The sequence below is a fragment of the Podarcis raffonei genome, chromosome 1 (assembly GCF_027172205.1).
Source record: "Podarcis raffonei isolate rPodRaf1 chromosome 1, rPodRaf1.pri, whole genome shotgun sequence".
NCBI lineage: Eukaryota > Metazoa > Chordata > Lepidosauria > Squamata > Lacertidae > Podarcis > Podarcis raffonei.
Genome location: NC_070602.1, coordinates 14,250,568 through 14,278,106, shown reverse-complemented (window position 1 = coordinate 14,278,106; position 27,539 = coordinate 14,250,568). Strand labels below are relative to the sequence as shown.

Here is a 27,539-nt window from a genome sequence, read left to right as displayed (position 1 = left end):
TAATTATTTATTTTTACATGTATATCCTCAAGCAGGTGTATGAGATTTCCCTCTTTCCGTTTTATATTCGCGACAGCCTTGCGAGGTAGGCTAGGCTGAGAAAGAAGTGGCTGGCCTAAGATCACCCAACGAGCATCATTGCTGATTTTTTTTTGGGGGGGGGGCCGGCGGGTTTCCTTGAACCTGGGTGGGTCTTGCCCATCTGTAGTCCGATGCTGTAACCGCTGTACCACACTGCACAGGATGGCGCTGTTTGTGGGCTAAACTGGACTGCCGCCCGCCTGCCGTAGAACAATTGCTAACCTCATTGTAACTAAAAAAGTGCGCACGAAGTGCATGTTTTCCCTCCAGCAGAGCGGCTTATTATGGTATGCACTTTTGTGTTTTTATATTGTAAACCGTCCTGTGATATTTGGAAGAAGGGCAGTATTGAAATTTAATAATAATAATATATCCATCTATACTGGGCAGCAGCAAAAAAATAATACAAATGTACAAATATTTGGGTAGAAACTCCTCGGTGCAGCCCAAGCAACCTGACAGGATGTAAATTGTCTCCTCTCGGATGATCAGATTTTCATTTAATTAGCTGGAAGAATGAAACAGATCCTTTGAGATCAGCTGTGTGTGTAAGAGTGCAAAGTGGTCGCCACTGCCCTTGCTGTGTGCGGCAACCTCCACCCCCGAAAAGACTAGTCGCCCCCTTTACCCTGCAGTAAGGTAGATTACATTTTTATTTAGAATTGCGAAAGAAAAGAGTAAAAGCGAGCCGACCCCGTCCTCTAGGCACGTTTACTCGTGGGTGGAAGAAAAACCGATGAGACAACTGCATTTTGCGCGATCGACCACAGAAGTATAGATAAACCGTATATTGTGGGTTTTATCTGTCAGCCTTTCTCGACCTTGCGCCCCCCCTCGAAATTGTTGGACTACAATTCCCATCATCCCTGACCACTGCTCCTGTTAGCTAGGCATTGATGGGAGTTGTAGTCCAACAAACACACCCTTAGCTATTTGCAGCACAGTTTCCAGCTTAGGGAGGAAAGAACAGCCAGTAGCAAAAACACGAAAAGTCACCGGATGGTTTTAAGCAAGTGCGAGTAAAGGATGCACGTCTTTCTCTCTAATACACACATCCCATTTCACACTGCAAGGCTTACACTCGAGTAAAGGTGCGGAAAGCAGATTGCACTGCAAGGTTGCTTGCAGGCCTAAACGTGCCTGAGTTGAAGCTGGACTTCGGATTCAAACGGGCTTGTGCAGTCCTTACGCACGTGCGCCGCGCGCGCCTAAACTGGGCGCAAGCCCCGTTTGAACGCGGCGTCAGTTACTTCTGAGTAGATGCTTAGGAGAGCTCTGCACCGGAAGCCACGCCCATTCAAGAGTCGTCGCAGAATTCTGCCTGCGGAATGTTTAGCACGTGGCTGTGGGCGGCGCCTAGCCATCAACCTGGGTTCTTAGGGGGCGCTGCGTGGCCACTTGGACGCTGGCCCTGCTGAGGTGTCTTGGCTTGGCGAGGGGGCAGAGATGTTGCGAAAGCTCACCTTGGACCAGATCAGCGACTGGTTCACCATCGGCAAGGCCGTCAGCGGAGTAGAGTTCTTGGGGGGGCAGCCCCAGGCTGGTGGACCGGCTCACAGCCCGGGGGGGTCTGCGAAAGAGCAGGCCCCTTCTTCCAATGCGTATGTATTTCTGCGGGACAGCTTGGTGCTCACCGTTATTTATTTATATTTTGTTTTGGATGCTTTACTGAAAAATGAAAAAAAGCACAAAACGACACGTGCATAGAGTAAGATAAGACACAAGAAATAGTACCCACGTAGAAAACAAAAAGGAACAAAAAAATAGTATTGTGTACATTACAAAAAAAGGGGGGGGGAGCTTGTTATTGTAGTTAACCAGACCGTAATCTGATTTACCGTTATTTATTTAAAAAAGCTCAGCAACTTTCTCCAAATGAGCCCAGGGATATATAAGGGGAGGGGGGTTTACTGGTTTTTTTTTTCTTGTCTTTATCATGTCCTGTTTTTGTGGTTTTATTCAGTGTTTTTATGCTGTGAACTGCCCCGAGGTTTTTTTGATGAAGGGCGGCATACAAATTTAATAAATAGGATTTGTCGATTGCTGTTCCATTGAATGGTGGAAATGGTAATCTTGGGAAGAAATAGAGCTGCATAATGTACTCACCCCAAACCTAATTAGTAGAGTACATTAATCCCTGAGAAGAGTTGGGGCCTTGCAGGCTAACCTGCACAATCAATTTTTATTTATTGCTTACCGTATCACAGGGCAGTTTACAATATAAAAACACAAAAACGTGTAACCTAGTGAAAACAATACCCACCCCAAGGTTAAAATGCTATAGATTACACTGGTACCTCAGGTTACATAGGCTTCAGGTTACAGACTCCGCTAACCCAGAAATATTACCTCAGGTTAAGAACTTTGCTTCAGGATGAGAACAGAAATCATGCTCCGGCGGTGTGGCAGCAGCAGGAGGCCCCATAAGCTAAAGTGGTGCTTCAGGTTAAGAACAGTTTCAGGTTAAGAACGGACCTCTGGAACAAATTAAGTACTTAACCCGAGGTACCACTGTATTTAATTTGTCCAAAGGAAAAATAAGCTTTTTTTCAATAAAACATTCCATGCAGCTGATGAAGTGGTCTCTTCGGGACTGCTTTGTAATGAAAAATAGGCTGTACATCACAATCCTGTATGTGCTTACTCAAGAAGTAAGTGTTGTGGAGTTCACAGGGGCCTTACTCCCAGGTAGGTGTGTGGGGGATTGCTGCTTTTGTTGTGAAGATTATTTGTTCCTCATTGCATGCAGATGGTTGTAGCTCCAGGAGACTGGAGGAAAGCAAGTGAAGCCCACTGTCCAAGAGAAATAGCCTCTTAGGAATACTCAGTCAAAAAAGACATTTGAGGCCCCAGAGTGTATGTTATGCGTTTCGTTAGAAACAGAAGGGGGAAAGGGTGAGTATTTTAGGGGTATGATCCCACCTCAGTCACCCGGAAAAGCAGGTGGTTGAGGCTGACTACCTGGCATGGGCAGGGACACGGGTGGCGCTGTGGGTTAAACCACAGAGCCTAGGACTTGCCGATCAGAAGGTCAGTGGTTCGAAGATGGGGTGAGCTCCCGTTGCTCGGTCCCTGCTCCTGCCAACCTAGCAGTTCGAAAGCACGTTAAAGTGCAAGTAGATAAATAGGTAGGTAGGTAGGTAGGTGTTTTCCTACCCTCCGGCAGGAAGGTAAAGGGTGTTTCCATGCACTGCTCTGATTCGCCAGAAGTGGATTAGTCATGCTGGCCACATGACCCGGAAGCTGTACGCCGGCTCCCTCGGCCAATAAAGCGAGATGAGCGCCGCAACCCCAGAGTCGTCCATGACTGCACCTAATGGTCAGGGGTTCCTTGACCTTTACCTTACCTGGCATGGGCATAGCCAGGATTTTTGTTGGGGAGTGGAGGCCTTTTGTTGGTGGGGGCCAGAACCTCAGTTACGTATTTTTTATTTTTATTGATGGGGCAGCTGCCCCTCCCTGCCCCACTCCCACTATGCCCATGCTACCTGATAACATGGCTAATTTGTTAACTACTGTTTGTGAACTTCTTGAAGGCATCTCTTTGGCCCCTGTGAGAGAGGATGCTGGACTAGATGAGCTTTTGATAGGATCTCTTAGGTATTGATTTGATGGATTGTTTGATTTCCAAGCTAATCATGTTACCACCAGGTGGTCAACACTTCACTTGCCCACTTTGGCCCTGCAGGCAGTTTTTGGAATGAGAGCAAAAGCTAATGTACAATAATCTAAAAACAGCGGCAACAGCACAGGAGTCAATAAAATTAAAATCTAAGCTGTATAAATTAGAATTACAATTCAAAATTTCAATGCCAGGAATCTTTAAGCGGCATATATTTAAAAATATCAGCGAGTAAGGTATGCCTTGGTCAAGTAAAACCTGACAAGTGTGCGCTTTCTCTCAAAAGTCACAAGACTGATTTATAAAGCCACTTTTTCTTTATGTATTGATGGTTGACTCCTCTGCAGGAGGGATGAGTTCTTTGGGACAGGACTGGACAGGCACGGCTTTGCAGTAATCAGAGTGGCTGCATATCTGTGCAAAATCTAGAACCGTGTTATTCAAACGATGGGCCTTGGGCCACTTACAGGCAGGCCTCAGTGCCACAGTTCCTTCTGTCTTGCCTGCCCAGCCCCTTAATTATGTCATAGCTTTTTTGGTTAGGCTGGTGCCTGCACCAACAACTCCTTGCCTTCAGAGTCAAGATGGCTGGGAGATGTTCAGGGGCAAAAGGAAGGAAGGTCTCTCTCCTAAGGGGGAAAAAGCTCGAGAAGGAAGTGAAGGAAATTAGAATGTGAGAGAAAAGGTTTCATATTTATTAATGATAACAATAGACTGGAAACCAAAAGGGAGGGGCTATAGCAGAAATGTAAAGGGATCATGGAGGAGGGATGATGGAATAAATGGGAGTTTTGAAGGCAGGGAATAAGGTACAAGTTGAGTGCGAAAGGAGAAAGGGAGAAGAAATTACAAGAGGGGGGTAAAAAAATACTTAGACATGTGGGAGTGGGAAGGGAAAATGATATATATGTTTTTGGGTTTCCCCACAGGCAAGCATCTTCTGGCTGGCCACTGTGAGAATAGGATCATAGAATTGTAGTGTTGGAGGGGTCACGTGGGTCATCTAGACCAACCCCCTGAAATGCAGGATTTTTTTTGCCCAAGGTGGGGTTCGTTTGGCCATATCCAGCAGGGCTCTGCTTACATTCTTCTCTTCCAAAGATTAACAATATGATAGCAGCTGAGAGAGATTCTCTCCTCCCGCCTCCATTCAGTCAACTGGTCAGAGTCGGTTGGGTGTAGTGGTTAGAGTATTGGACTAGGTCCCGATACCTCTGACCACTGGCAGTGATGACAAGGTGCTGATGTGATTTGTAGTTCAATACCATCCACAGGGCCATCAATTCCCTGGCTCTCCCAACACCATAAATGCAGACTGCGCATGGACCGCTTTGTGTGGAGGTCTCTGCATATCCTGCTGTGGAACTGTTGGTTGTTGCAGGGTTTTTTTGGGGGGGGGTGTCTGGAAGATAAATTTTGGGGAAAACTGCTTCCTTTCTTTGGGAGTGCTTTATTTAAATAAAAAGGATAGGTGCGTAAAAGGCAGAAAATCAAGATCGGGCTGCAAAGGGGAATTGATGGAACTCAGAGATCAGCTTCCTTGCATGTTTTTCCCCTCATGCTAGGAGTGCGTTGGATTCAAGATGCAGCCTTGAAAACCTGCACAATTTATTATATCCTAAGCACCAGGGGCAAAAGAAATGTTTGTATGCAATAGGAAACTAAAGCCCCGTTTTTACTTAAAAGCAAGTCCTATTGAATTCAGTGGGACTTCTTTTCAGGTGAAGTGGGGTTAGGATTGCAGCTTTTGCCTCTCGACTCTGCCTTTGCTATCTGGTGGCATAACCCTAAAACTGCAAGCGTGTCAGTTGCTGTTCCGTAATGGTGGGAGTTAAATTTAGCTTGGATATGTTTGCGGAAAAGTCAATTCTGGCAACTATTTTCATTGATTTTCTGCTCTACTTATGTCAGTTGTGGCCACAGTTCCCACATGTCAGTTTCAAGCTATTGGGGGGGGGAACCACCCTTCTGCATGACCCCCCACAACAAATGCTTGAGGGGAAAAGCATATATTGAAGTGTTTAAAAACCACAGACTAACAACATGTATATGAAAACAAGCAAGATTGGAGTGTTTATATGTATGTATCCCAAGTTGGTTTGTTTTTAGATCTAACCAGGAATTTTACTGTATAGGGAACCTTTTTCTTTCTTCAGAAAAATTCTGTAGGCTGCCATGTACTGTGGTAATCAGACTTATCAAATCTGTAATCCACTTTTTAACCCCACACTGCAGCATAGGACTTGTGGTTTATTTCCATTTCGTGCCCCCCCCTAGGTATTTTTCTACTTTAGGATGACTAGAAGCAGAGAAGATCAGAGCTCTTAAATTTGTGACACGGTGGAAGTGCTGCATTGTTCTTACACAACTATTAACAGTAGTAAATGAATGCTGTCTTTGATTTTTTCTTTCCCTGCCTCTCTCACTGAAAAAGCAAATAGTGGTGTCCATTGTTTTGTGATTTGCCTTAGACCAGAGTGCTTCCTATCTGCTGAAGACCAACGTTATAAATAAGAGTGCAGGAAAGGCTGTTTAATTTTTCCCTTTTTTACTGTTGAGTTTTCATTTCAGAGAGTAAATGACTTACTTTGGAAAAGATTGCATGCCTGCCGACCACAGAACAATCTCCCCTTCCCCTTTGCTATTGCTTTTCTTCATAATAATAATAATAATAATAATAATTTATTATTTATACCTCGCCCATCTGGCTGGGTTTCCCCAGTCACTCTGGGCGGCTTCCAACAAAATATTAAAATACAGTAGTCCATCAAACATTAAAAGCTTGCCTAAACAGGGCTGCCTTCAGATTTCTTCTAAAAGTCTGGTAGCTGTTCTCTAACATAATAATTTATACAGTGATTTCATTTTTAAAATATTGCAAACTGAAGTTTTCTACTGTACATGCTTATAGGAACATTATGAACAGCATACTTCAGACATCTCATTAAAAAAGTCTATTCTACAGTATGGATTGGGTTAGGAAGGTTCTTTTTACACAACATGGTTAGCTAGCAAAACAGTAGAAAGAGGCTGGCATTCTAATTATCCTAAGGACTGTAAATTATATGCAAGTTGTAACAGGTTTAATATTCTGAATTTGCAGCAATGGGGCTGGAGTGATGTAAAATTTTGTGATTTCTTCAGAGTTGATGAATCTTGCTGAAAGCTGGTAACTGAGGGACATCAGAGGCAACCTTGGGAAGAGAGGGAAACTTAACTTGATGGGTAGTAATAGGGAAGATTCCAAATTCTGTGGGAGAAAGTTGGAAACATGCCCTGTGTGTTCTTGTCAACGTAACTAGATACAGTCGGGATCTCCTCTTTGTCTGTTTTGCCTGAGTTGTCGCCAGGTGCTGCAAAGTGCATGGAGCAATTTGTATTCCAAACGTCGGCCAGCTGCTCCTGTTGAGCCTCTCTCTCCAGATTGGTTAGGAACTCTTTTAAAACTTGCTTGAATATGTACACAATTTCCCAAGGTAAAACGTCGTTTTCTGCCAGAACCTCACGGAATCTAGAAAGAAGAGGGGGGGAAACCCAAACAACCTGAAATCTAAGGTTGATTCCAGACAACTTTTTTTAAAATTAATTTTTAAAATTAATTTAATTCTGATTCCTTTGCTGGGTATTGCATGGAAGGGAATTTCCAGTAGATTTTCCCTATCGCTTATTGCAAAAGTCTGATGTTTTGGGGAAGTGGTTTTGTTGCCTGATACCTCCCAATCAGCTATACGGGAGCAACCTGAATTTGCTGGTATGTGCCTATCGCTTCTATCTCTCTTGTTTTTGGTGGCAGTGGAGAAAGATGTTCTGCCCTTTTTGTGGTTGCTTTCTAAAGACACCATCAAGAAACAGAGGAGAATGGCGCTTGTAATACATATTGATGTCATACAACAGTGGAAGCTATTCTGCTCCCCCTTCCCATATTAAGCTGTCTGAGCAAGTTGATTCAAACTGACGTTGCCCTCCAGTCTTTTACTGGGCTCAAAAAGAGAGCATAGGATTGTTCTGATTTTCTTTTTTGAATTCCTATACACTGCCTGTGGGTGAAAAGTTGTATGTATAGAATTAGGAATGTTTTAATGGAGAGCTTTTAATAGGCTGCTTTTGTGAGTCGCACATGTTAGCTTTACCAACATGTGTATGAATTTGGATCGCGACTCACTAGTTTCACAACCACAATGATAGCAAGCAAATTTTAAGCTATACACACTGGGGAAAAGGGTAGTTCATCCATATGCCGATACATATCATGTCTAGCAAAAATAGTGCATGCACCTGATTTTTAAATAATAAAGACCTTTTAATAGGCATTGAATTTGCATAGCAAAGCTAAAGTTTTGTTTGTAGAAGTCTTTAGCATTGACTTTTTGTTCATCACACTCAGGGAACAGATAAACATTGAAAGTTACATCAACCAGCATTTAACTTGTGCAGTTAAATTTGCCAAAATCGCTCCTATGCACACTTGGCTTGAGGTGACCCATTGAACTTGGAGGGACTTCGGAATAAGCTAAGGCTAGAGTCCAGAGCATACTTGCAATGAACCATGTAACCACACTGAGGACTATCTACCTGGGATTTACTTTCCAGAAGCATTATTAAGATGAAACTGCAAGGAGAGCTCTTTGCAGTACTTGATTTTTTGCAGACGTTTATGTGATGCTAGGTCAATAAAACGGTGTTACCTGCTGAGAATGATTCCAGTTTGGCACGGTTGGATTTGGGAGCAAAGGACTTCAAGCTGTCTTTGTTCAGTCGCTGGGATAGTTATCTGAGGAGTTTGCTGGCTCTTCAGCCAGTTGTAATCCACACTAGTTTTCTGAACTTTTTGTTCATTTTCTATCTCCTGTATCAGGCGCTCGCGTTCCTTGAGGTGCCATTTCAGTTCCCTCAGGAGGGTCTTAGTCACAACTTCTGAGCCAGGGTACTGTCCGGTCTTATAGGAATAGTTTTTTGGCCATTTCATCCAGCCAAAGAATGGCATTTTGGCAGCTGGTTTAAAAAGATGAGAGAGACGGTTCTGCCTTCAGGTTTGTTGGGTGCAGTTACAACATTCGTAAATTACCACACACATAGAGGCGGCAATCCTATACACACTTTACCTGGGAGCAAGGCCCATTGAACTCAGTGGGCCTTGTACCTGAGTAGACATATATAGGATCACACTATTTGGTAACAATCTGGACATATAAGCTTGCTTCCCCTTTAAAACCAATTGGACTCAAACATGTTTGGATTGGGTCAGGTTATGCTGTGTGTGTGTGTGTGTGTGTTTATGTTTAAGCTTTTTGCACTGTATGAAGAGTTAACTAAGCAAAGCCCAAAAAACTTCACAAATGTGATTTTTTAAAACAGAGATAGAAAAGTTTTTCCACTGAACTTAATAGTTCCAGTTATTAAGATATGCATGTACATAACATGAATACATACACACATGTGGATGCCTACAGTTTACTAAACTGTTAGAAATCTGGAAGTCCAGATCACTACCCTTCCCATGCAAGACATTGGTCGTTTCTGATCCTTGTTTGTTTCGTTTTTAGACAATACAATTTCTAAAATCAATACAACTACAGTACTGTGCTTTTAATTTTCATTTTGTAAGTTTTGAGTGAAATGACTCACCTACTTACTGTACTTATTGAAAGGCGTATCTTTCACCGATGTGGCTGTGTGTGAGTTTTGCTCGACGTGAAGGCTGTTTATTCCAGCATCGTTCCCTTTTACAGGCAGTTGCACATTCTGTAAAAAAGCAGACAAGCATTCCTCACTCTACCCACTTGATAAAAAAGCACTGAAGATGGCACATTCATCTTTTTGCATCCTTTTCCAGCTTCTGAGGTTGCTTAATTTGCTTCTTCTTACATTAGAGAGAGCCTGTGCACTTGGACGTGGATCCTTCCGAAATTCTTCTCCCAAAGTCCATTCAGGGCTTATGCCTTTTAGACAGTTTTGTCTTGAGCAGTAGTTGATCTGTTGTGTGGGCTTTGTTTTGTTTTAAAGAATAAAGGCAAGGACGAGGATTTCAGAAGCTTGTTACAGCTGTGATATGCATCCAAAGTTATTGTCGGTAGCTGGATGAACAACGATGGTCTGAAGTCATGCCAGATGTGCTTCTAGCTAAAGTTAAGACTGTCGGTCGGATGATGCGATGCTTGGATGTGCATAGCTGTAGGTCACAGTTTGGCGCACTATTTCTATGCCTGTAGTGCTCTAAAAATAACCACATTGCTTTCGTTGTCGAACTAAACTTTCAGGCCATTTTGATGCTGGATTCCCCCCCCCCTTTGTCCCCTCCTGTTAGACTTGTGGTAGAGGAAGAAGAGGACAGGTCAGAGCAGCTGCTCTGCTTTACCTATCCACAGTTAACACACACACATATATAACAAACCAATACAGCTTTGCGATAGCTCATCTCAACTGGATATGTGCCAGTTGAGGGCTACTTGCACGGCCGCATACAGAGAGAGATTCCTAGTCTATACTTCCCCTGATTAAATTAATCTCTTAGTATTTGCGTAGTTCTTATTTATAGTCCGCAGCTGTTAACGGTTTTGTAGGTTTTTTTTTTTAACATGATGAAGGTATTTAAAGAAGCAGCTTGCTTTGCTAGCACCTCCAATAAGCCATGAGAAACTTGGTTTTGAAAAATAAAAATCCTAGCTAGGATTTGGAAGTCAATGCACGTAGCCTGGCCTAGGATAAGGCAGCCTTCAGTATGTCCACCTATCTCAGTGTTGTCTTTTCTGCCTGGCAATGGCCTTCCAGATCTCAAGCAGAGAGAGCTTTCTTATCCTTGGCTTACCTGTTTTGTTCAAAAGGGGATGCCCCGAAACCTGTGAGCCTTCTGCGTCCAAAACACGATCTTAACTACTGAACAATGGCCCCCTCCAAGAAACCTAGATCCCTGGCTCTTTTAAGAAACAATACCCAGGTCTTACTGCAGACTTTTCTCCTCCATTATGTGAATATGACTTCTTTCTTAGTCTGCCTTTGCTGACTGGCCGATTGGGGGGGGGGGAGAAGTACCCCCTTTCAAGATTCATTATATGTGTTGTTTGTGCAAAAAGTCTTAAACGGCCGTTTTGCCAAACCTTTTATTTCATTTCCTACCATAAACCTGAACAGAAAGTGTAGAATACAAGCCTGTTCTGTTTTTCCCTCCCGCTGCTGTAATTTCCAGTGACAATATTCTCTTTTATAAGTGTTGGTCTCTCCCAGCCACCCCCTTCCCCCTCCGATGTGTTGTATTGAACTGCTTCGTGTGGTAGAACGGCCATGCAGATCTGGCCTGGATGTCATGCAATATAAAGGGTGACGTGTGTGGCTGTTATTAAAGCCGATGTTACTTATATGTTGGAAAAATTCAGGTGTCAGTATTAATCATCCTCAATAGGGAGGCTTTCACATTGCATTGTGTTTGGGGCAGTACAAAAAATAAAACCCACAAAAAAATGGGGAAGAGACTGGACTTGCAGTGGCACAGCTGCCTTTGCAAAATTTCCGACGGAATTAAAATGTTCCCTGCCAAATTTTCTCCAGCGGATTTGCCAGGTCCCTGCACTCTTTTTTATTTTTATTTTTGTAAAAATAAAAAAAGAAACCTGTACTGCAACTAGAAAGTTCTTTTTATAAAAAACAACAACCAAAAAACCCACCCTGTTACACATTCCCTTGGAGAATGTGATTCTTCTGCAAAAGGACTGAGTAAATTCTGTAACCTGTATGTTTGGTGAGCAATCTGCTGGAGATATTAGGCTTGCTTAAAATGTCTATAGTGTGGGTAGAAATTGTAAATGTCTGGCATTCCTCCCCCCACCCGTGGCTGGATGCAGCAAAGCAAAGCTCAGGTAGGAATTTAGTTTGACAGACCTGCTGTGTTGGCATAAGTGCTAATGCTTCCATGGAAAAACTGGATTCTCTTCTCCACACACCCCTATGCATTTTCATAGGTAGGTAGTTTATTTAAGAATGTGCTAACTAATAATGAAATAATATAGTTGTGTGAATTCAGAGGGCTGGATGCTCTCGTTGCACCTCACGTTCCCAAAATTGATCCTGGCGTGACACACAGACTGTTATACCATGCTGGCTTTTGGGTGATTTAGCACCCTTTTTTTTGTGGGGAGGGGTGGGTGAAATAGCTGTAATCTCTTTTTGTAATGGCTCTGTTGCCATGTGGTCACAACCAGGAGGACATTACTGAAAGTGACTCTCTGCTGTGCAATGATACTCTGCCTTCTCCAAATGTGTTTGGATGCAACTTTTGCTAAGTTTGCTTGTGCTACTTGGTCCCGAAACGAACAGACAAAAAGTTCTGAAATCTGCAGAGCAGGCAGATTTAGACTTGCTACGATTTTGGTGTCCCTCCCTTGTTTCAGATAAAGTGATGCTCTCTTGTAGCACGTTATGAAGAAAACAGCTCTGCTTGATCTCAGCTGGCAAATGACTCATGGCCTGAAGTATTAACTTAAGATTTCTTTATTTTTTTTATCTGGAGCAGTAAGTAGAGCTGGCCTCCTTACTTACATAAGGCTTCCTTTCTGTCTTTGTTGCTTTTTAAAGACATATATGCTATATTAACTGTACTAGTTGGAGGCTTTTAATTAGTATTCATTATAGTTGTGGAGGCACCATCACTTGGTGGTAGAATCTGTGCCTAGAAGGCCATTGTGGTCTAGTGGTTAGAACATTGGACTAGGACCTGGGAGGCTGGGGTTCAACTCTGTACTCAGCAGTGAAGCTCATAGGGTGACCTTGGGTCAGTCACTGCCTCTTAGGCTAACCTACCTCACTGGGTTGTTGTGTGGGAATCCAATTTCTCCTTGGAGGAGAAAGTGGGATATAAAAGCAGCCATTAAATAGTAGTAGCCATTAAACAGAAGTATTCAGAAGGTCCCATATTCAGTTGGCAGCATCAATTGTTAATAATAATAATAATAATAATAAATTTTATTATTTATATGCCACGCATCTGACTGGGTTGCTCTGGCCTCACTGGGCGGCTCCCAACAGAATAGTAAAAACACAATAAAACATCTAACATTAAAGATCTCCCTCTGCATTCAGATGTCATCTAAAAGTTCTTTATTTCCTTGTTGAAAGGAGCAGGCTTCAGAGTCAGACCTTGTCTGCCTAAGACAAGGCCTGCAACTGTTGCTGGCTTTTGTTCCTTCTTAGGCCAGCGGGGATATTCCAAATTTTTATTTATAGGCAGTGACCGCTCTAGGTACGTCCGATATGTGTTGTGACCGTGCACAAGCGCATTGCTCTGTACCTGAAAAATCACAAAAAGGGGGGTGGGTGGGTGGAACTGGGTGTTTGCAGGCTTTTTCAGTGGCGTTTCGAATATACGCAATTCCACTTAAACATGCAATGCCTTGGAACGTAACCCCCAGGTAAACTGAGAGTTGCCTGTATTAAATTTGTATAGCACCCTTGATTTGTAGATCTCAGGGTGGCTCAAAACAAGCAAAGCAGATAAAAACACAAAAGGCATAATAAGAACGCAAACCCAAAAGAGACCCCCCCAACAGACTAATGAATGTTTTTCTGGGAAAATGCCACAAAATGGCCGCCGTGGTGGGTGTTGCGTAACTCTGAAGGTCTGCTGCATCTAAAAGAGCAGAAAAAGAAATGGCAACACAATATAGTATTTCCCCACCTCACATCCGTAGGCAAAAAGGCACCTACATCAGCCACCACCCAATTCATTCCCTGAGAGAAGCTCTTTGTGTCTCTTCTTTGTTCAAAATGGGAGAGATGGTGCGTGCCCCATTCTGGCATCCCTTTGAAATGGGAGCATTCGTAGGAGAGGCCAGAGCAAACAGGCTCTCACATACCGCGTATTTTGGAGGGGATTATTTGCTGAGACCTTTAGCAGACACCACATGGGAGGTGATTGCAGGGATACGGGCCCCTGTGTCTGCTGTGTTGGCAACCCCTGGCCTAGGTTCCTGGAGAGCTGCTGCCAGTCAGAGTAGGCAGTATTGGACTGTTTTGAAAAGAAGCATCCTGGGGTATAAGACAACTTCCAATGTTGTGAGGCACTAGGGTGGTGGCACTAGGTAGAAGTTGGACATAAAGTTCTATGGACCAGATGTGCCTTCTTAAGAAGCAGTTTTAAATAGCTTTGGAAGCTGGGGGAAAGTCACAGAAAATTGTGGTTAGATGTGAAGGGGATGGGGGCACAGGATAAAAAAAGGACTCTTATCCCAGGTAGGCTGCCTGGATTTTGGGCAAGGCTGGCGTGAGATGTGTTGCTTTCTGTGACAGGGCACCAATTGCTTCCCCCACCTCCCCAAAGTTAAAGTGCATAATAGGATTTGCACTGGAGGCAGAAATTGCCCTTCCTTGGCAGTAAAAAAACCCAAAAACAAAAACACTTTAAAAATTGGGATGCAGTTTTATTTATTTCCAGTGTAGAGAGAGCCGTTTTCATCATGCCTGGTCCCAGCGGTTTACAAAGCAATCAATAAAGTAATCCGTTAGTCAAAATCAGGCATAGGCAAACTTGGCCCTCCAGATGTTTTGGGACTACAACTCCCACCATCCCTGACCACTGGTCCTGTTAGTTAGGAATGATGGTAGTTGTAGTCCCAAACATCTGGAGGGCCGAGTTTGCCTATGCCTGGTCAAAATAGTACAGTGTATGAAACCAAAAAAGCACAGGCGCAGAGCTAAGTTGGCACTGTACTGCTGCAGTAGCACAACGCTTGGATTGCATTGTTAATAAGGGTGTTTCCCAGTGTCCTATTTATCGGGCTTTTGTGACTATTTGTGATCGTGATGGTATCAGGGTGGTCATACGTGATCCCACTTTTAGTGCTGTTTGTTCCTGGAAGAGTTTTAGGGCAGTCACACTGCTTCATTTCCAATCTGTGTGTATCCTGTATCTTCCCGCTGAAATCCTTTTATAGGTCTGGTGTTGAGTACAACTGCATCAGAGGGGTGAAGTCGTTAAGTTTTTATTTTACAGTCACCAGCATTTTTTAGTCAAGAAAAACCACCAGCAGTTTCTTCTGTGGTCTTTCTAGGTGCGATCTAAGCCACTGGTGGTCCGTGGCCTGTGAATTTTAAAACTCACTGGACTAATTATTAATGGAGACATTAAAACTCTTCAGTACAATTCCTATGTCAGAATGACCCCTAGTAGTCATATTTAGGGCTTATGATTGACATGTCTTGGCTATGTGCTGGAGCTGCTTTGGGCATCCAGCTGAAAGCCTGGACATGACAGCTGACTGACAAGGTTAAGTTGATGGCCATCTCATTTGTGGGGGGTGGGGGTGGGTTGCAGGCTTTATAATGTACAAATGTGAGCTTGCCCTTCAAGAGAACTCTTTAACTGCCAAGGGGTACTCTTTCTATATATTTTCCACATTCAGAAGCGAAGCCAGGGGTGTGCACCTGAGTTGTGATTGATTTCTCTCTTCCCCCTCCCTCCTCAAAACAAACCTTCACTTAAATGATGCTGTGGTCCTTTCCAAGGAAAAAATGAGAATGATCGGCAAGACTCAACCGATAAACTAAGGTCAGAATTTTGTGAAATAAGATGGCTGTGAGGTCAGGGAATACTGAAAGTCATTTTGGGCCTAGAAAAAGTGACTGAGCAGGTTGAATGCAAGGCCTGTAAGCTGCACACCTTTTGTACGTAGCTTGTATAGTTAGCACTGAACCCCCCCCCCCTTTTGGGTTAAGAATTTAGATTTTATTCTGCGGTTCTACATAGTCTTCAATATTTATAACTGTTAAGCCCGAAGCTTTGAAATTCTGAAAAGGTACGCGTCATGCTAGTTAATGCAGTGGCGCATTAAGGTTTTTGAATTAATGAGTTTTCCATTCCCCCCTTTCCTTTCCCGAATCAGCCTATTTCAGTAGCTGAATTCAAGCGTCTTCCAGTTTTGAATGCCACCTTGTCTACTAAAGGAAAGGCCACAGCCCCTGTGAATGTCGCTGCCATTTACATCGGATGAAAACTCTTTTCAGCGAGTATTATTATTATTATTATTGTTATTATTATTATTATTAATGTAATAGCAGCTCTGTTGGATCACACTAAAGCAGGGGTAGGCAACCTAAGGCCCGGGGGCTGGATGCGGCCCAATCGCCTTCTCAATCCAGCCCGCGGACGGTCTGGGAATCAGCGTGTTTTTACATGAATAGAATGTGTGCTTTTATTTAAAATGCATCTCTGGGTTATTTGTGGGGCATAGGAATTCGTTCATTTCCTCCCCCCCAAATATAGTCCGGCCCCCCACAAGGTCTGAGGGACAGTGGACCGGCCCCCTGCTGAAAATGTTTGCTGACCCCCGTACTAATACATACCATTTCCCACTGTGACCAGCCAGAAGACTTGGGAAGGCAACAAACAGGACATAGTTGCATGGTGGAACTCCTATAGTATGTAGTGAAGGCCACAGACTTTGATCTCTTTAACGGAAGACTAGATTAATTTCATGGATGATAATGTTTTCAATGGCCACTAGCTAAGACAGGTGTGTACTTCCGCCAATATCAGAGGTGGCATTTGTCACTGAATATCAGTTTTTAGGGGAGGTTGTTGGGGAGAATGCTGTTCCTTGCAGGTTTCCTGTTGGAGTATCTGGTTGGTCACTGTGAGGACAGGAACCTGAACTAGCTAGCTAGGACCTTGGCTTGATCCAGCAGGAGTCTTCTTCTTTTAGGAGCACAAGAGCATTCTCCTATGTTCTCCAGTGGCGGATGGTTCAGAGACCTGCTGCCATGGCCTGGTACACAGTGCTTTCTTCTTCTTCTGGTGGAACATGCCGGAACCCAGTTCCGGCATCTTTTCTTGGCCCCTGCCTTGCGCTGCCGCCACCTTTGCCATCCTCCCTGCCTTGAGCGTTCGTGCCCCGGAGCATGGTGGGGAGTGATGGTGCTGCCAGCGGCGTAAAGCACGGCAGGAGATCCAACGTTGCTAGGCTGCCCATGCACACGTCAAAAGCAAAGCAAAAGTATCGCTTCCGGATTAGGTTCCTGCAACCCTGCGTAGCACCAACAGGTGTTCTTTACCAAAGAAGGCAACAAGATGGAGTTGCAGAATAATTGATGCTGAAAGAGTGAAAGTTTTACCAATCAGAAACTGCGAGGGGTGGGTGGGGGCTCTTTCAGGAAGAGCATCAGGAGCCAATCAAGAAAGGAAGCTGTCGGCCAGTAGGCTAAAGTAAGGCAAGTGTGAGCAGCACCATATCAGCGTACTGTGTTGATCATCCTTTTCGTGATGCACAGATTTGAGGGGGGAAACAATCTGAATCTCCCTATAAGATGGTATAGCCCAGCATCTAGTCATGTGATTTTGGTTTCAAGATGGTGGCGACGTTGGCGACGTTGGCGGTGAGCTCCGGCACTTCTTTTTCTGGAAAACGCTACTAGTACACATTTAAAGTACAGTGGTACCTCGGGTTACATACGCTTCAGGTTACAGACTCCGCTAAGGATGAGAACAGAAATCTGCTCCCGTGGCACAGCAGCAGCAGGAGGCCCCATTAGCTAAAGTGGTGCTTCAGGTTAAGAACAGTTTCAGGTTAAGAACGGACCTCCGGAATGAATTAAGTACTTAACCTGAGGTACCACTGTAGTAGTAGTGATGATGATAATAATAATATAATATTTATGTCCCACCCACCTGGCTGAGTTTCCCCAGCTATGCTGGGCGGCTTACAGCATGTAAAAAATGACTTAATAAAACATAAAAGTCAGTTGTTTATTTCCTTGACATCTAATGGGGGGGGGTGTTCCACAGGGCAGGCACCACGACCAAGAAGGCCCTCAGCCTGCACTCCAGATGGAGCTGGTAGATAGCTGCCCCGGACACAGAGTTGACCTGCGCCCCCATGGACAGCTGTGAGTCCAAAATGACTCCAGGCTGCATACCTGCTCCTTCAGGGGTACAGTTGCCCCATTCAGGACCAGGGAGTCCTCCACACCTGCCTGCCCCCTGTTCCCCCAAAACAGTACTTCTGTCTTGTCAGGATTCAATCTCAATCTGTTAGACGCCATCCACCCGCCTCCAGACACTCACACAGGGCCTTCACTGGTTCCAATTTGAAAGAGAGGTAGAGCTGGGTATCATCCGCATAATGATGAACACCCAGCCCAAACCCCCTGTTGATCTCTCCCAGTGGCTGCATGTAGATGTTAAAAAGCATGGGGGAGAGGCCAGAACCCTGAGGCACCTCACACATCCCCCAACACCAAAGTAAATTAATCAAAAGGAAAGCAACATTTTTGCCTCTCGTTGTCTCTGGCTCCCCCTACTGTTGAACTTCCGCCCAATCAGTCTCAATAGGCACCTGCTTTCATGGCAAGTAAGTGCACCTCACTGTAAGCTTGGGGAAGGGCAAATTTGACACGGGGCATCCACTTTCACCAGTGACCTCACACTGCGCATAGCATTGTCGTTCAGCCCTTCGCCAGCTATAACTGAAGCAGCTGCGAGGGATGAGGAAGACACTGGTGCTGGAATGGGAGCAGTGTTTGTAAGAGCATCCATACAGATGAAAGCACAACCTCTGGGTTGATTGATGCTGGCATCAGTATTAAGTAAAACCCCTAGTCTCTTGCTAACAAAAACATTGATGTAGGGATGGAGAATTGGGTATTAAAGTGGAAAAATAAGGGCCTCAGAAATATCCAGGCTTGTGGAAGATGGGATGCTGTCACAAGTGCTTGCGTTCAGAGTTACGATTTCCAGTGGCTTTGGTACATCTTACTACTTCCACTTAAATTCCCATTGTTCATGTGCTGCCTTAGCACCCTGTCACTTTGTATTATCGAGAGTATTATAGGTCAAGACCAGCCATCTTGTATGTTGAAAATTCCGTGTTAGAATAGCTAGTCCCACGACATGTTTTTATATTTTAAGTTCTGGCGATTAATGGATTTGGTGTAGGTTTTCGTTCAGTCATCATTTGGTGGGGGGAACCTTAAAAAAACCAAAAACATTTGCCCTGTTGCAAATCTCCAATAAACTATGTTCCATTCATTACGAAGCTGAAATCTGCAACCCTACTCCAGCCGCAGGAACCAGTATCCTGATTGTGTAGCGCTGAGAACTGGCACCCGTTGCATTGGCACTGGAGAAGTGGCACTGACTTGTGCTGCTAGTGGATGTGTTGTTTGAAAACCTTTGTTTTCCTTTGGGGAGCTTTGCTACCACTATTTACTATTTACAGGTAGGTAGCCGTGTTGGTCTGCCGTAGTTGAAACAAAAAATAAAATAAAATAAATTCCTTCCAGTAGCACCTTAGAGACCAACTAAGTTTGTTCTTGGTATGAGCTTTCATGTGCATGCACGCTTCTTCAGATACACTGAAACAGAAGTCACCAGACCCTTATATATAGCGAGAGGGTGGGGAGGGGTATTACTCAGAAGGGTGTTGCGAATGGGTGATTGGCTGATAGGTGTGGGAATCCTGTTGACGATTGTTAACAACTGCAGTTAGTCTTACAGGAAAAAGCAAGGGGTGAGACGGCTAAAAATAGCTTTATCATGTACTGTATAATGAGATAAGAATCCAATGCCTCTATTCAGACCAGGTCTCTCCATGGTTTTAATTCAGCAACTTCTCTTTCCAGTCTATTTCTGAAATTCTTTTGTAATAAGACAGCTACTTTTTACTATGTTAGTTGCTTTTCTTAAAAACTAACTCAAAGTGACTTACATTAAAATCAGTTAAAAACAACAATGAAAACTTTTTTTTTTTAAAAAAATTCAAATGAAGGACTGAAAACACAGTTAAACCAAAAGGCAGGGCTACAAGTCCTGCCCTGCTAAAAGAGGCCACAATGCCATCCTTCAAATTAAGGGCTAAGAGGCTGGGTGAAAAGAAAAGCCTTTGCCTGGCACCTGAGACTGGACAAAGATGGCTGCAGGTGTGCCTCCCCATGGAGAGTTTTCACAAGCAGGAAACCACCACTGAAAAATCCCCCTTTTTTGTTGCCCTCCTCCAAACCTCCCATGAAGGGGGCACATGAGGAGGGGCCTCCACAGGGTCTGGGTTGGTTCATGTGGGGAGACGCTGTCCTTGCTTCATAGGTAAAAACCAGTGCCAGAATGGGTGTTAATATGTTCCGACTATCCTGCCTCAGCCCATAATATGTCAGCTGCAGTTTCCATACTGTCTTCAAAGGCAGCTCAACAATGTAAATGCCTTGCAGTAGTCCAGCCTAGAAGTTACCAGAGCATAGACAGCAGAGGTTAGGCTTCTTCTGTCCACATAGGGCAGGGGTCAGCAAACCTTTGCAGCAGGGGACCGGTCCACTGTCCCTCAGACCTTGGGGGGGGGGGGCGCGGACTATATTTTGAGAAAAAAATGAACGAATTCCTGTGCCCCACAAATTACCCAGAGATGCGTTTTAAATAAAAAGCACATATTCTTTTCATGTAAAAACACTAGGCAGGCCCCTCAAATAACCCAGAGATGCATTTAAAATAAAAGGACACATTCTACTCATGTAAAAACGTGGTGATTCACAGACTGAGAAGGCGATTGGGCCGGATCCGGCCCCCGGGCCTTAGTTTGCCTACCCATGATGTAGGGGCACAGCTGTAGCCACAAGTCGGAGCCACTGAGGTCACTTGGATCCGGATCCTACAAGCTAAGTACCTGCTCCTTCGGGAGGAGTGTAACCCCATCTTGAGCAGGCTGCCTCTCATCCATCTGGTCTAGGGAGCCGTCAGCGCCTCAGTCTTGTCTGGATTAAGCTTTTGTTTATTGGCTCTTCAACTTCTTGCAGTGAGGTGGTTGTTTCAGAGCCGCAAAGTCTTCCAGCTTTTGGATGAGAAATCGTTAAGGATAATATAAATGCTCCATATACTGGGATGCTCCCTGTTTTTCATTGTGTGCAGTTGTTGTGACCATCTCTTGTATAGAATAATAAAAATTGTAACACATGTTTAAGAAATGTGAGCGTTATAGGTGTGTCATTTGTAAGATCCCTCTCCTCGCTTTTGAAATATGTGTGATGTATATATGTGAAATATGTACATATTTATGTGTCTCTGTGGTTTCCTTTGTATGGGTTCAGTCCCCCCCCCCTTTTGCTGGCATTGGCTCACAACCTTTTCTGAGGTCATTTCATAGCTTTAAGTCAGGGAAGACCTTTTGAAATCCCCGAATTCCTTTAAAGCCTAACGTGTTATTGTGGGAGTATATTTAGTACAAATGTGCCAATTATTTTTAGTGTTAAATGGTGTTTCCCTCCCAGTAATTCCTCTGAAGGGACAAGCTGGCATTCCTTTCGTTAATTTGATGTTATTTTTGTGGTTAGTGCTTAATAGCTATTTCTTGATACCAGCAAGCAAGCAGGCAAGGGGAAAAAAAATAGCCTGAAGAGTTGCTTGGAAATAGTTTTAAAGCCCCTGGATTTTTGAAAAAGCCCAGCCCACTCAGCAAAACTCATTGGGTTAAACAAATGCATTCCTTACTATTGTATCATTTATGCCAGGATAGAAAAGAACTGAAAATTTACTTTTATCGTCACATAGGGTTGGCCTAAGGCATCTTGCTGTCTGAGGCAGAAAGGCATAATATGTCCAAGACTATTCAGGTTATTATGATACCTGAGGTATCATGACTTTAAAAATATGATGATGTTTATTATACAGTGGTACCTCGGGTTAAGTACTTGATTCATTCCGGAGGTCCGTACTTAACCTGAAACTGTTCTTAACCTGAAGCACCACTTTAGCTAATGGGGCCTCCCGCTGCCGCCGCACCGCTGGAGCACGATTTCTGTTCTCATCCTGAAGCAAAGTTCTTAACACGAGGTACTATTTCTGGGTTAGCGGAGTCTGTAACCTGAAGCGTATGTAACCTGAAGTGTATGTAACCCGAGGTGCCACTGTAATAATGATTGGTTGCATGTAATTTCATCGTCCTTTTATGACAGTTGAAAATCACCTCAGTCTGCCTAATGGTAGGACCGGCCCTGTGGTGCACCTTGGAGCTCAGTGTGTGACTGAGGGACCAAACCTGGTCCAGTGAGCATCCCCAATTGCCATTTACAACTTGCTGCATCCTTCTCCATCATTTAACAGGAGTGCCTCATTTCATATCACTTCTAATTTGTATGCCACCTTTCTATATTACTGTGCACAGGCTGGAACTGGTCTGGGACCGAAATAATAAATTCATTCATTCATTACTATGCACAAGGCAGTTTACAGGAACAAAGTATACAACAAAGAACACACATCTTATAATTAATCTGACCCAATATAAAAAGTCACCATAAAACATAACTTTAAAATGTAACCACTTATATCAAACAAAGCAATCTTTAATAATCTATTAGAATATAATAGAATGCAATAAAATATACAGTGGTACCTTGGTAGTTGAATGCCTTAGTTGTTGAACAAATTGGCACCCGATAGTCGCAAGTGAGTGTTACGGTTTGTGAACATTTTTTGGCAGCCGATCATCCGACGCAGCTTCCATGACTTCCAATTGGCTGCAGGATTTCCAATTTCCTGCAGCCAATTGGAAGCCGCACCTTGGTTTTCGAACCATTTTTGGGAGTCGGGCGGACTCCTGGAATGGATTAAATTTGAGAACCAAGGTACAAGTGTCCTCTCAAAGCATCGGCAAATAATTAAACAGAAATCACTCTTTGCAATTGCAATAAGTAACTACTAAACGATGATCGATAAAAACAACTGCAAGTCACAACACATAAGATGCCACAGTACATACAAAACCATGTAGAAGGATCAAATTGCGAGACAAAGACACACAACGTGCAAAACTTTTTTAAAAATAAAGGTTCCTTTGAGTTTATGAAATAAGAGTGAGACTGTATTTTGTCTTCCCACCTGACAGAGCTCGACAGAGTGCTGGAGTTGAATATGTTGAAAGATACAGACAACTGGAGTCCGATGAACTTGATGCCTCAGACAGCAGTTGGCCTCCCTGTGAACCAGGTAAAAAAAAAATTCTCCTTAACTTTAAAGGCACCTTAGGCAGCCATGCGTAAATTGTGAGAAGGGATTGTGAGATGCTGCATTTGGTAGAGGCAGAGATCATGTATGAGAACTTGAAGCGGTGCCTAGCTGGAGTGTGTTTGTGTATATGCGCAACACTTGTGCACAAGAGCCAACAGGAGGAACTGAGCGCATATTTTCCTAGACTGAAAATGCACAATGTTCTCAGAGGTTGCTGGATTGCATTCTGCATTGTCCCTGGCTATTAACCATGTTAGCTGGGGCTGGTGGAAGTCTGGATACCTCAGTCAGTTAGATCATGGTGCTGATAACGCCAAGGTTGCAGGTTCAATCTCTGTATAGGACAGCTGCATATTCCTGCATTGCAGGGGGTTGGACTAGATGATCCTCGGGGTCCCTTCAAATGCTATGGTTCTGTGATAAAGTCTGGTCCCATCAACACCTGGAGCACATCAGATTGGCTATCCCTTCCCTACTGTTAAGTGCAGGCATCCCCAAACTCTGCCCTCCAGCTGTTTTGGGACTACAGCTCCCATTATTCTATCTAACAGGACCAGTGGTTAGGGATGATGGGAATTGTGGTCCAAAAATATCTGGAGGGCTGGGTTTGGGGGTGCCTGGTTAAGTGTCTTCAACAGTAATTTGGGGGCAGGCAGAGTGCAGTGCTCCTTCATCGTTTGCCACCCAACAGATGAACTATCTTGCATTCTGTCCAAGCATCACGTCTGCAGAAGGCCAGTTTTCTCTGGACCACGCTTTGCCACCAGCTGACCCATCACCATTGAAACTGTTATGAGGGTTTTCCTTGGGCCAAAGGAAGGGATGTAGCAACAGTTTTGGAAGCGTAGGAGGAATGATTCTCCCTTCATCCCAAGTCCATTGGAATTCTCCTGATCCCGCTCCTGAAGCAATCACAGTTGCTTATCTTTGGCATGGAGGAGGAACTTATATGCTTTCCATGGCCCACAGAACCTTTGGGACAGTTGGTTCAGTCCACAGAATCTTGAGGGCAGTTGGTTTGGTCTCCCCTTTTGTCTTTCTGCAAAGGCAAGAGGATTCTATGTTAGAAACGCCCCTTCCCTTCCTGAACCCTCAACTTCACCCATAATAACTTCACTCACAGCGGCAAACTTAGCAGAACTTGACAAGAGGTCTCAGCCCCTACCCTGAGCAAAGGTTTGGGGGCCCACCGGCTTAACCCCCGCCTTCTTATAATGCTACCCACTTTGCTGTGTCACAGTTCACTAGAGGGTGAGTGTTGCACTTCTGTGTGAAGAAAAAAAATGTGTTCCATGGCACAGCATTTGTGCTGTGGAGAAATTCGTACTGGACGCCAGTATTAAGCCCGTAAAGGCCCAGTGTCAACATATCCTCTATAGATCCTACTTAGAGCTTGGAAACAACATGAAATTCAGGATCCTGGGTGTCACCAACAAACTTCTAGGCACCTGGCAGTGAATCTCTTTGGATTTTTCCAATGCTGCCAGAACCATTTTCTCCTAGCGGCTTAAAATATCTTCCAGCATTGGTCAAATCATGCAGAGCTGTTGATGTTTCCATACTGACATCTCTGAATTTGCCAGAGGGTGGGTAGCCAGCAAGCATTGTACTGTTGTGACAGAATGCTGTAGTGTACATGAGTTTTCCCAAGGATTATATTTAGAAGAATCCTGGCCAGAAAACCTTATTACAAGGAGGAGAAGTGTATTACTGCTCATTAGGGGCACAATCTAGCTGAAGTTAATCACCTTTAAATGCCATTGACCTCGGTGGAAGGGGGCTGATTATTAAGACCAGTTGCATTTGGAATCACAGAATCATGAAATTGTAGCATTGGGAGGGACCCTAAGGGTCATCTAGTCCAACCCTCTGCAATGCAGGAATCTCAAAGCCTACATGGCAGATGGCCACCCAACCCGGGCAACAGCACAGTGGCCCAAGTTGCACATTCATGTCAGCAGTGAAATGCAGGAAGTCTTTAAAGGTAAAGGACCCTCAGTCAAGTCACGAACGACTCTGGGGTTGTGGCCCTCATCTCACTTTACTGGCCGAGGGAGCTGATGTTTGTCTGCAGACAGTTTTTCCGGGTCATGTGGCCAGCATGACTAAGCCGCTTCTAGCGAAACCAGAGCAGTGCATGGAAACGCCGTCTACCTTCCCGCTGGAGCGGTACCTATTTATCTACTTGCACTTTGACATGCTTTCGAACTGCTAGGTTGGCAGGAGCAGGGACAGAGCAACGGGAGCTCACCCTGTTGCGGGGATTCGAACCGCCAACCTTCTGATCGGCAAGCCCTAGGCTCAGTATTTCCTGTTAACATCCCGTATCAGTCCGGTGTGTGCCCTCAGCTTTCTCATCTCAGCAGAGAAGAGGTTAGGAAGTGGTTTACTTCCAAGGAGTTGTTGCCAACTCCAATTTCTCTTTCTGACTTGGAAGCTATGGAGAATCTCAGACATGGGACTATGACTGGTTGAGGGAGAGATGTTTTTTTAGTAAGCCTTCAGGTCTTCCCATAAGCAAGGACTTGCTCTGAGCCTCCTTAGAAGCTTAGCTGCATGGACAATAGCTGAATGGTGTGAACATGACCACTCTCTGATTCTGTGAGTTTTCTTCTTCCTTTGCTGTGTTTCACAAGAGAGAGGTTACCACAGCATGGACAAAAGAAAAAAGTTAGGCTATCCCTGTCCAGATAAGGGCACTGCTGGGCCATCTGATGGATGTATGGTTGAAGTATTAAACTGAAGTGTGGTTGTCCAAGCTGGGCTGTTGCACTCTTCTCAGTTAGGGACCAGACTGCTGCATTCTTGCTGATTCCAGACAGTGGCTCTCCTGTTGTAAACTGCTAGCGGAATTTCAGTTCAGTTTGTACACGATCAATATTGTACATCGTTTCATCCACACCGGGGTGTCATGTAGCATCTGTGGGTGGGGCTATGTGAGGCTCAGCAAATACTCATTATAATACTTGCGGAGGAAAGCAATTTTAGGAGCTCAGTTTTTTGGTTTTTTAAATATTACTATTGTTGTTGTTGTTATTTACATTTCTATTCTTGCGCTTCCTCCCAGAGGAGCCCAGGGCAGCCAAAACGTTAAATCAATAATATTTAAAAATAAAAACACGTTTCAAACTTTTAAAAACAATGAAACCATCTAAGAACATGAGAACAAGTGAAAACATTTAAACAGTCACCTACCCTCACAGCTAATAGTTTCAAGTTGCCAAGAACAATATATATATATATTAATTAAATTTGTATGCTGCCCTTCATCCAAAGATCACAGGGTGGTTCACTATATAAAAATACAAAATATGAACATTTGGCCATCAAATACCTGGCTAAACAGGATCTTTTTTAAGTTCACCTAAATCAAGTGGGTGTTTTTTCCTCCCCCATGTAATTTTGGGAAATAGGATTGCGAGAGGTGCTGTAAAAAATACTTGGTAGATGTCTGCAGCTGATTCAGCTGCCAAATCTTGTTTGTATTCTCTAATAATTTACACATTGTATCAGCAAGGGCAAAGGATCTTGCTTGTGTGCCTGTCTGTGTGCTTTCAAAAAGTCCAGATTTTTGCCACCAGAAAAAACAGATCTTTCAAGAAGCCATGAATAATGCAACCTCTGCAAATATGAGGAAATCCAGTTAATCCTCAATTCAAAGCGTGGATTTTTTTGGGAAGAATACTCTTTGTGGGGGCGGGGGCAGAGGAGGGGAACTATTCAGAAGATATATAGAACAGAAATGAATCCAGATTATTTATAGCCAGCTATAAACAGGAGTAAGCAATGTATTTTTTTCAAAAAAGTTGCTTCACATGCAAGAGCATCTTTTTAATAAATGCAGAGGCAACATAGTTCATGTAACTAAGCCAGGTCTTGGCATATGAAACAGCATATGAAAATGCATTATTTCAGTAGCATCTGCTTTGCAAAAAATAATAATTGTATTTTAGGTAAAATTGCATATAGTCCTTGTGTATATTGGGAGAAATTTGCTTTAAAAGCTGATAGATTTTCAAAAGGACTTTTATTTATTCCAAACTGATGTGGAGAACTGAATTTAAGATTGGAAAAAATGAGAAACTGACAAATTCGCCCATCCGACTTGGTTAACATTTTGACTTGACACGTGTTTTCTTAACCTTTTTGACTGTGTCTCCAGCTCCACTCCAACCACCCCAGCGTGAATCCAGTCCTGCAACTTGCATGCCAGTCAGCAATTACAAATATCCTGATCTGCCTGTATCAAGATACAGAGAAGAGGTAAATGATGTTGCATCTTGGTTTTATAAAGTTACGCTGTGTTTTCTTTCTCCCACCCCCAAGCTACTGTCTGCTTGGTTTTCACTTGTGCTAAAACAGGTATTGGAAAGGGTTTTCTTGCCTTTGATATTTGTAATTCATCAATAGCTTCCTCCCATGTATATCTGTCTCAAGCTTCTCTGTTGATGCATGTGGACTAGATTAATGGACCAGGGAGCTAGTTTTTTGGCCTACTCTGAATGAGCATCACAATGGCACTTAAGGAACAGGTTCACAACTTGAGCACTATTAACCCCCCTTACTTTGGATGCCCAGATAGTTTCTGCCATTGCATCATTCATTAAATCTTTTCATTCATTAAATCTTAGTGTGCCGACTGCATCCTTTCTTGAGGAAAGAGGATCTCACTGTAGTCATCTATGCTTTGGTAATATTCAGCAAGGACATGGGGTGGCAGTGTCCCCAGAGCTTTATTTTCATTTTGGACAGTGTCAGGGAAGAAGTTATGGCAACTGAAGATGCTGGGATTGAATCGCAGAACCCTACAGTAGAGCTGGAAGTGTGGAAGGTCATGTAATCCCAACTCAGCGTTCGAAATTCGCC

At 43.8% G+C, this 27,539-nt stretch overlaps 2 protein-coding genes across 5 annotated transcripts in view; one reads left to right on the top strand and one right to left on the bottom strand.

Moving 5' to 3' along the window:
* The first annotated feature begins 1,360 nt into the window (after positions 1 to 1,360).
* Positions 1,361 to 27,539, top strand: part of TDRD9 (tudor domain containing 9) — an 87,463-nt gene continuing 61,284 nt past the window's right edge. For 2 of the 4 annotated variants that reach the window (XM_053362461.1, XM_053362315.1), the window contains exons 1-3: positions 1,361 to 1,682; positions 22,552 to 22,652; positions 26,836 to 26,936. In XM_053362461.1, coding sequence (XP_053218436.1) covers positions 1,528 to 1,682; positions 22,552 to 22,652; positions 26,836 to 26,936 — 357 coding nt within the window. In that variant the 5' untranslated portion in view covers positions 1,361 to 1,527. Of the gene's footprint in view, positions 1,683 to 16,905; positions 17,060 to 22,551; positions 22,653 to 23,797; positions 23,925 to 26,835; positions 26,937 to 27,539 lie in introns of those variants that run through there. The other 2 variants (XM_053362404.1, XM_053362539.1) reach the window with 2 other exon arrangements.
* On the bottom strand, positions 6,296 to 9,940 carry RD3L (RD3 like). Its single transcript, XM_053362860.1, has 3 exons — positions 9,329 to 9,940; positions 8,389 to 8,695; positions 6,296 to 7,214 (listed from the first exon to the last, which is right to left on the bottom strand). Exons 2-3 carry the CDS (start codon positions 8,685 to 8,687, stop codon positions 6,917 to 6,919), a joined length of 597 nt encoding a protein of 198 aa, XP_053218835.1. The 5' UTR covers positions 8,688 to 8,695; positions 9,329 to 9,940; the 3' UTR covers positions 6,296 to 6,916.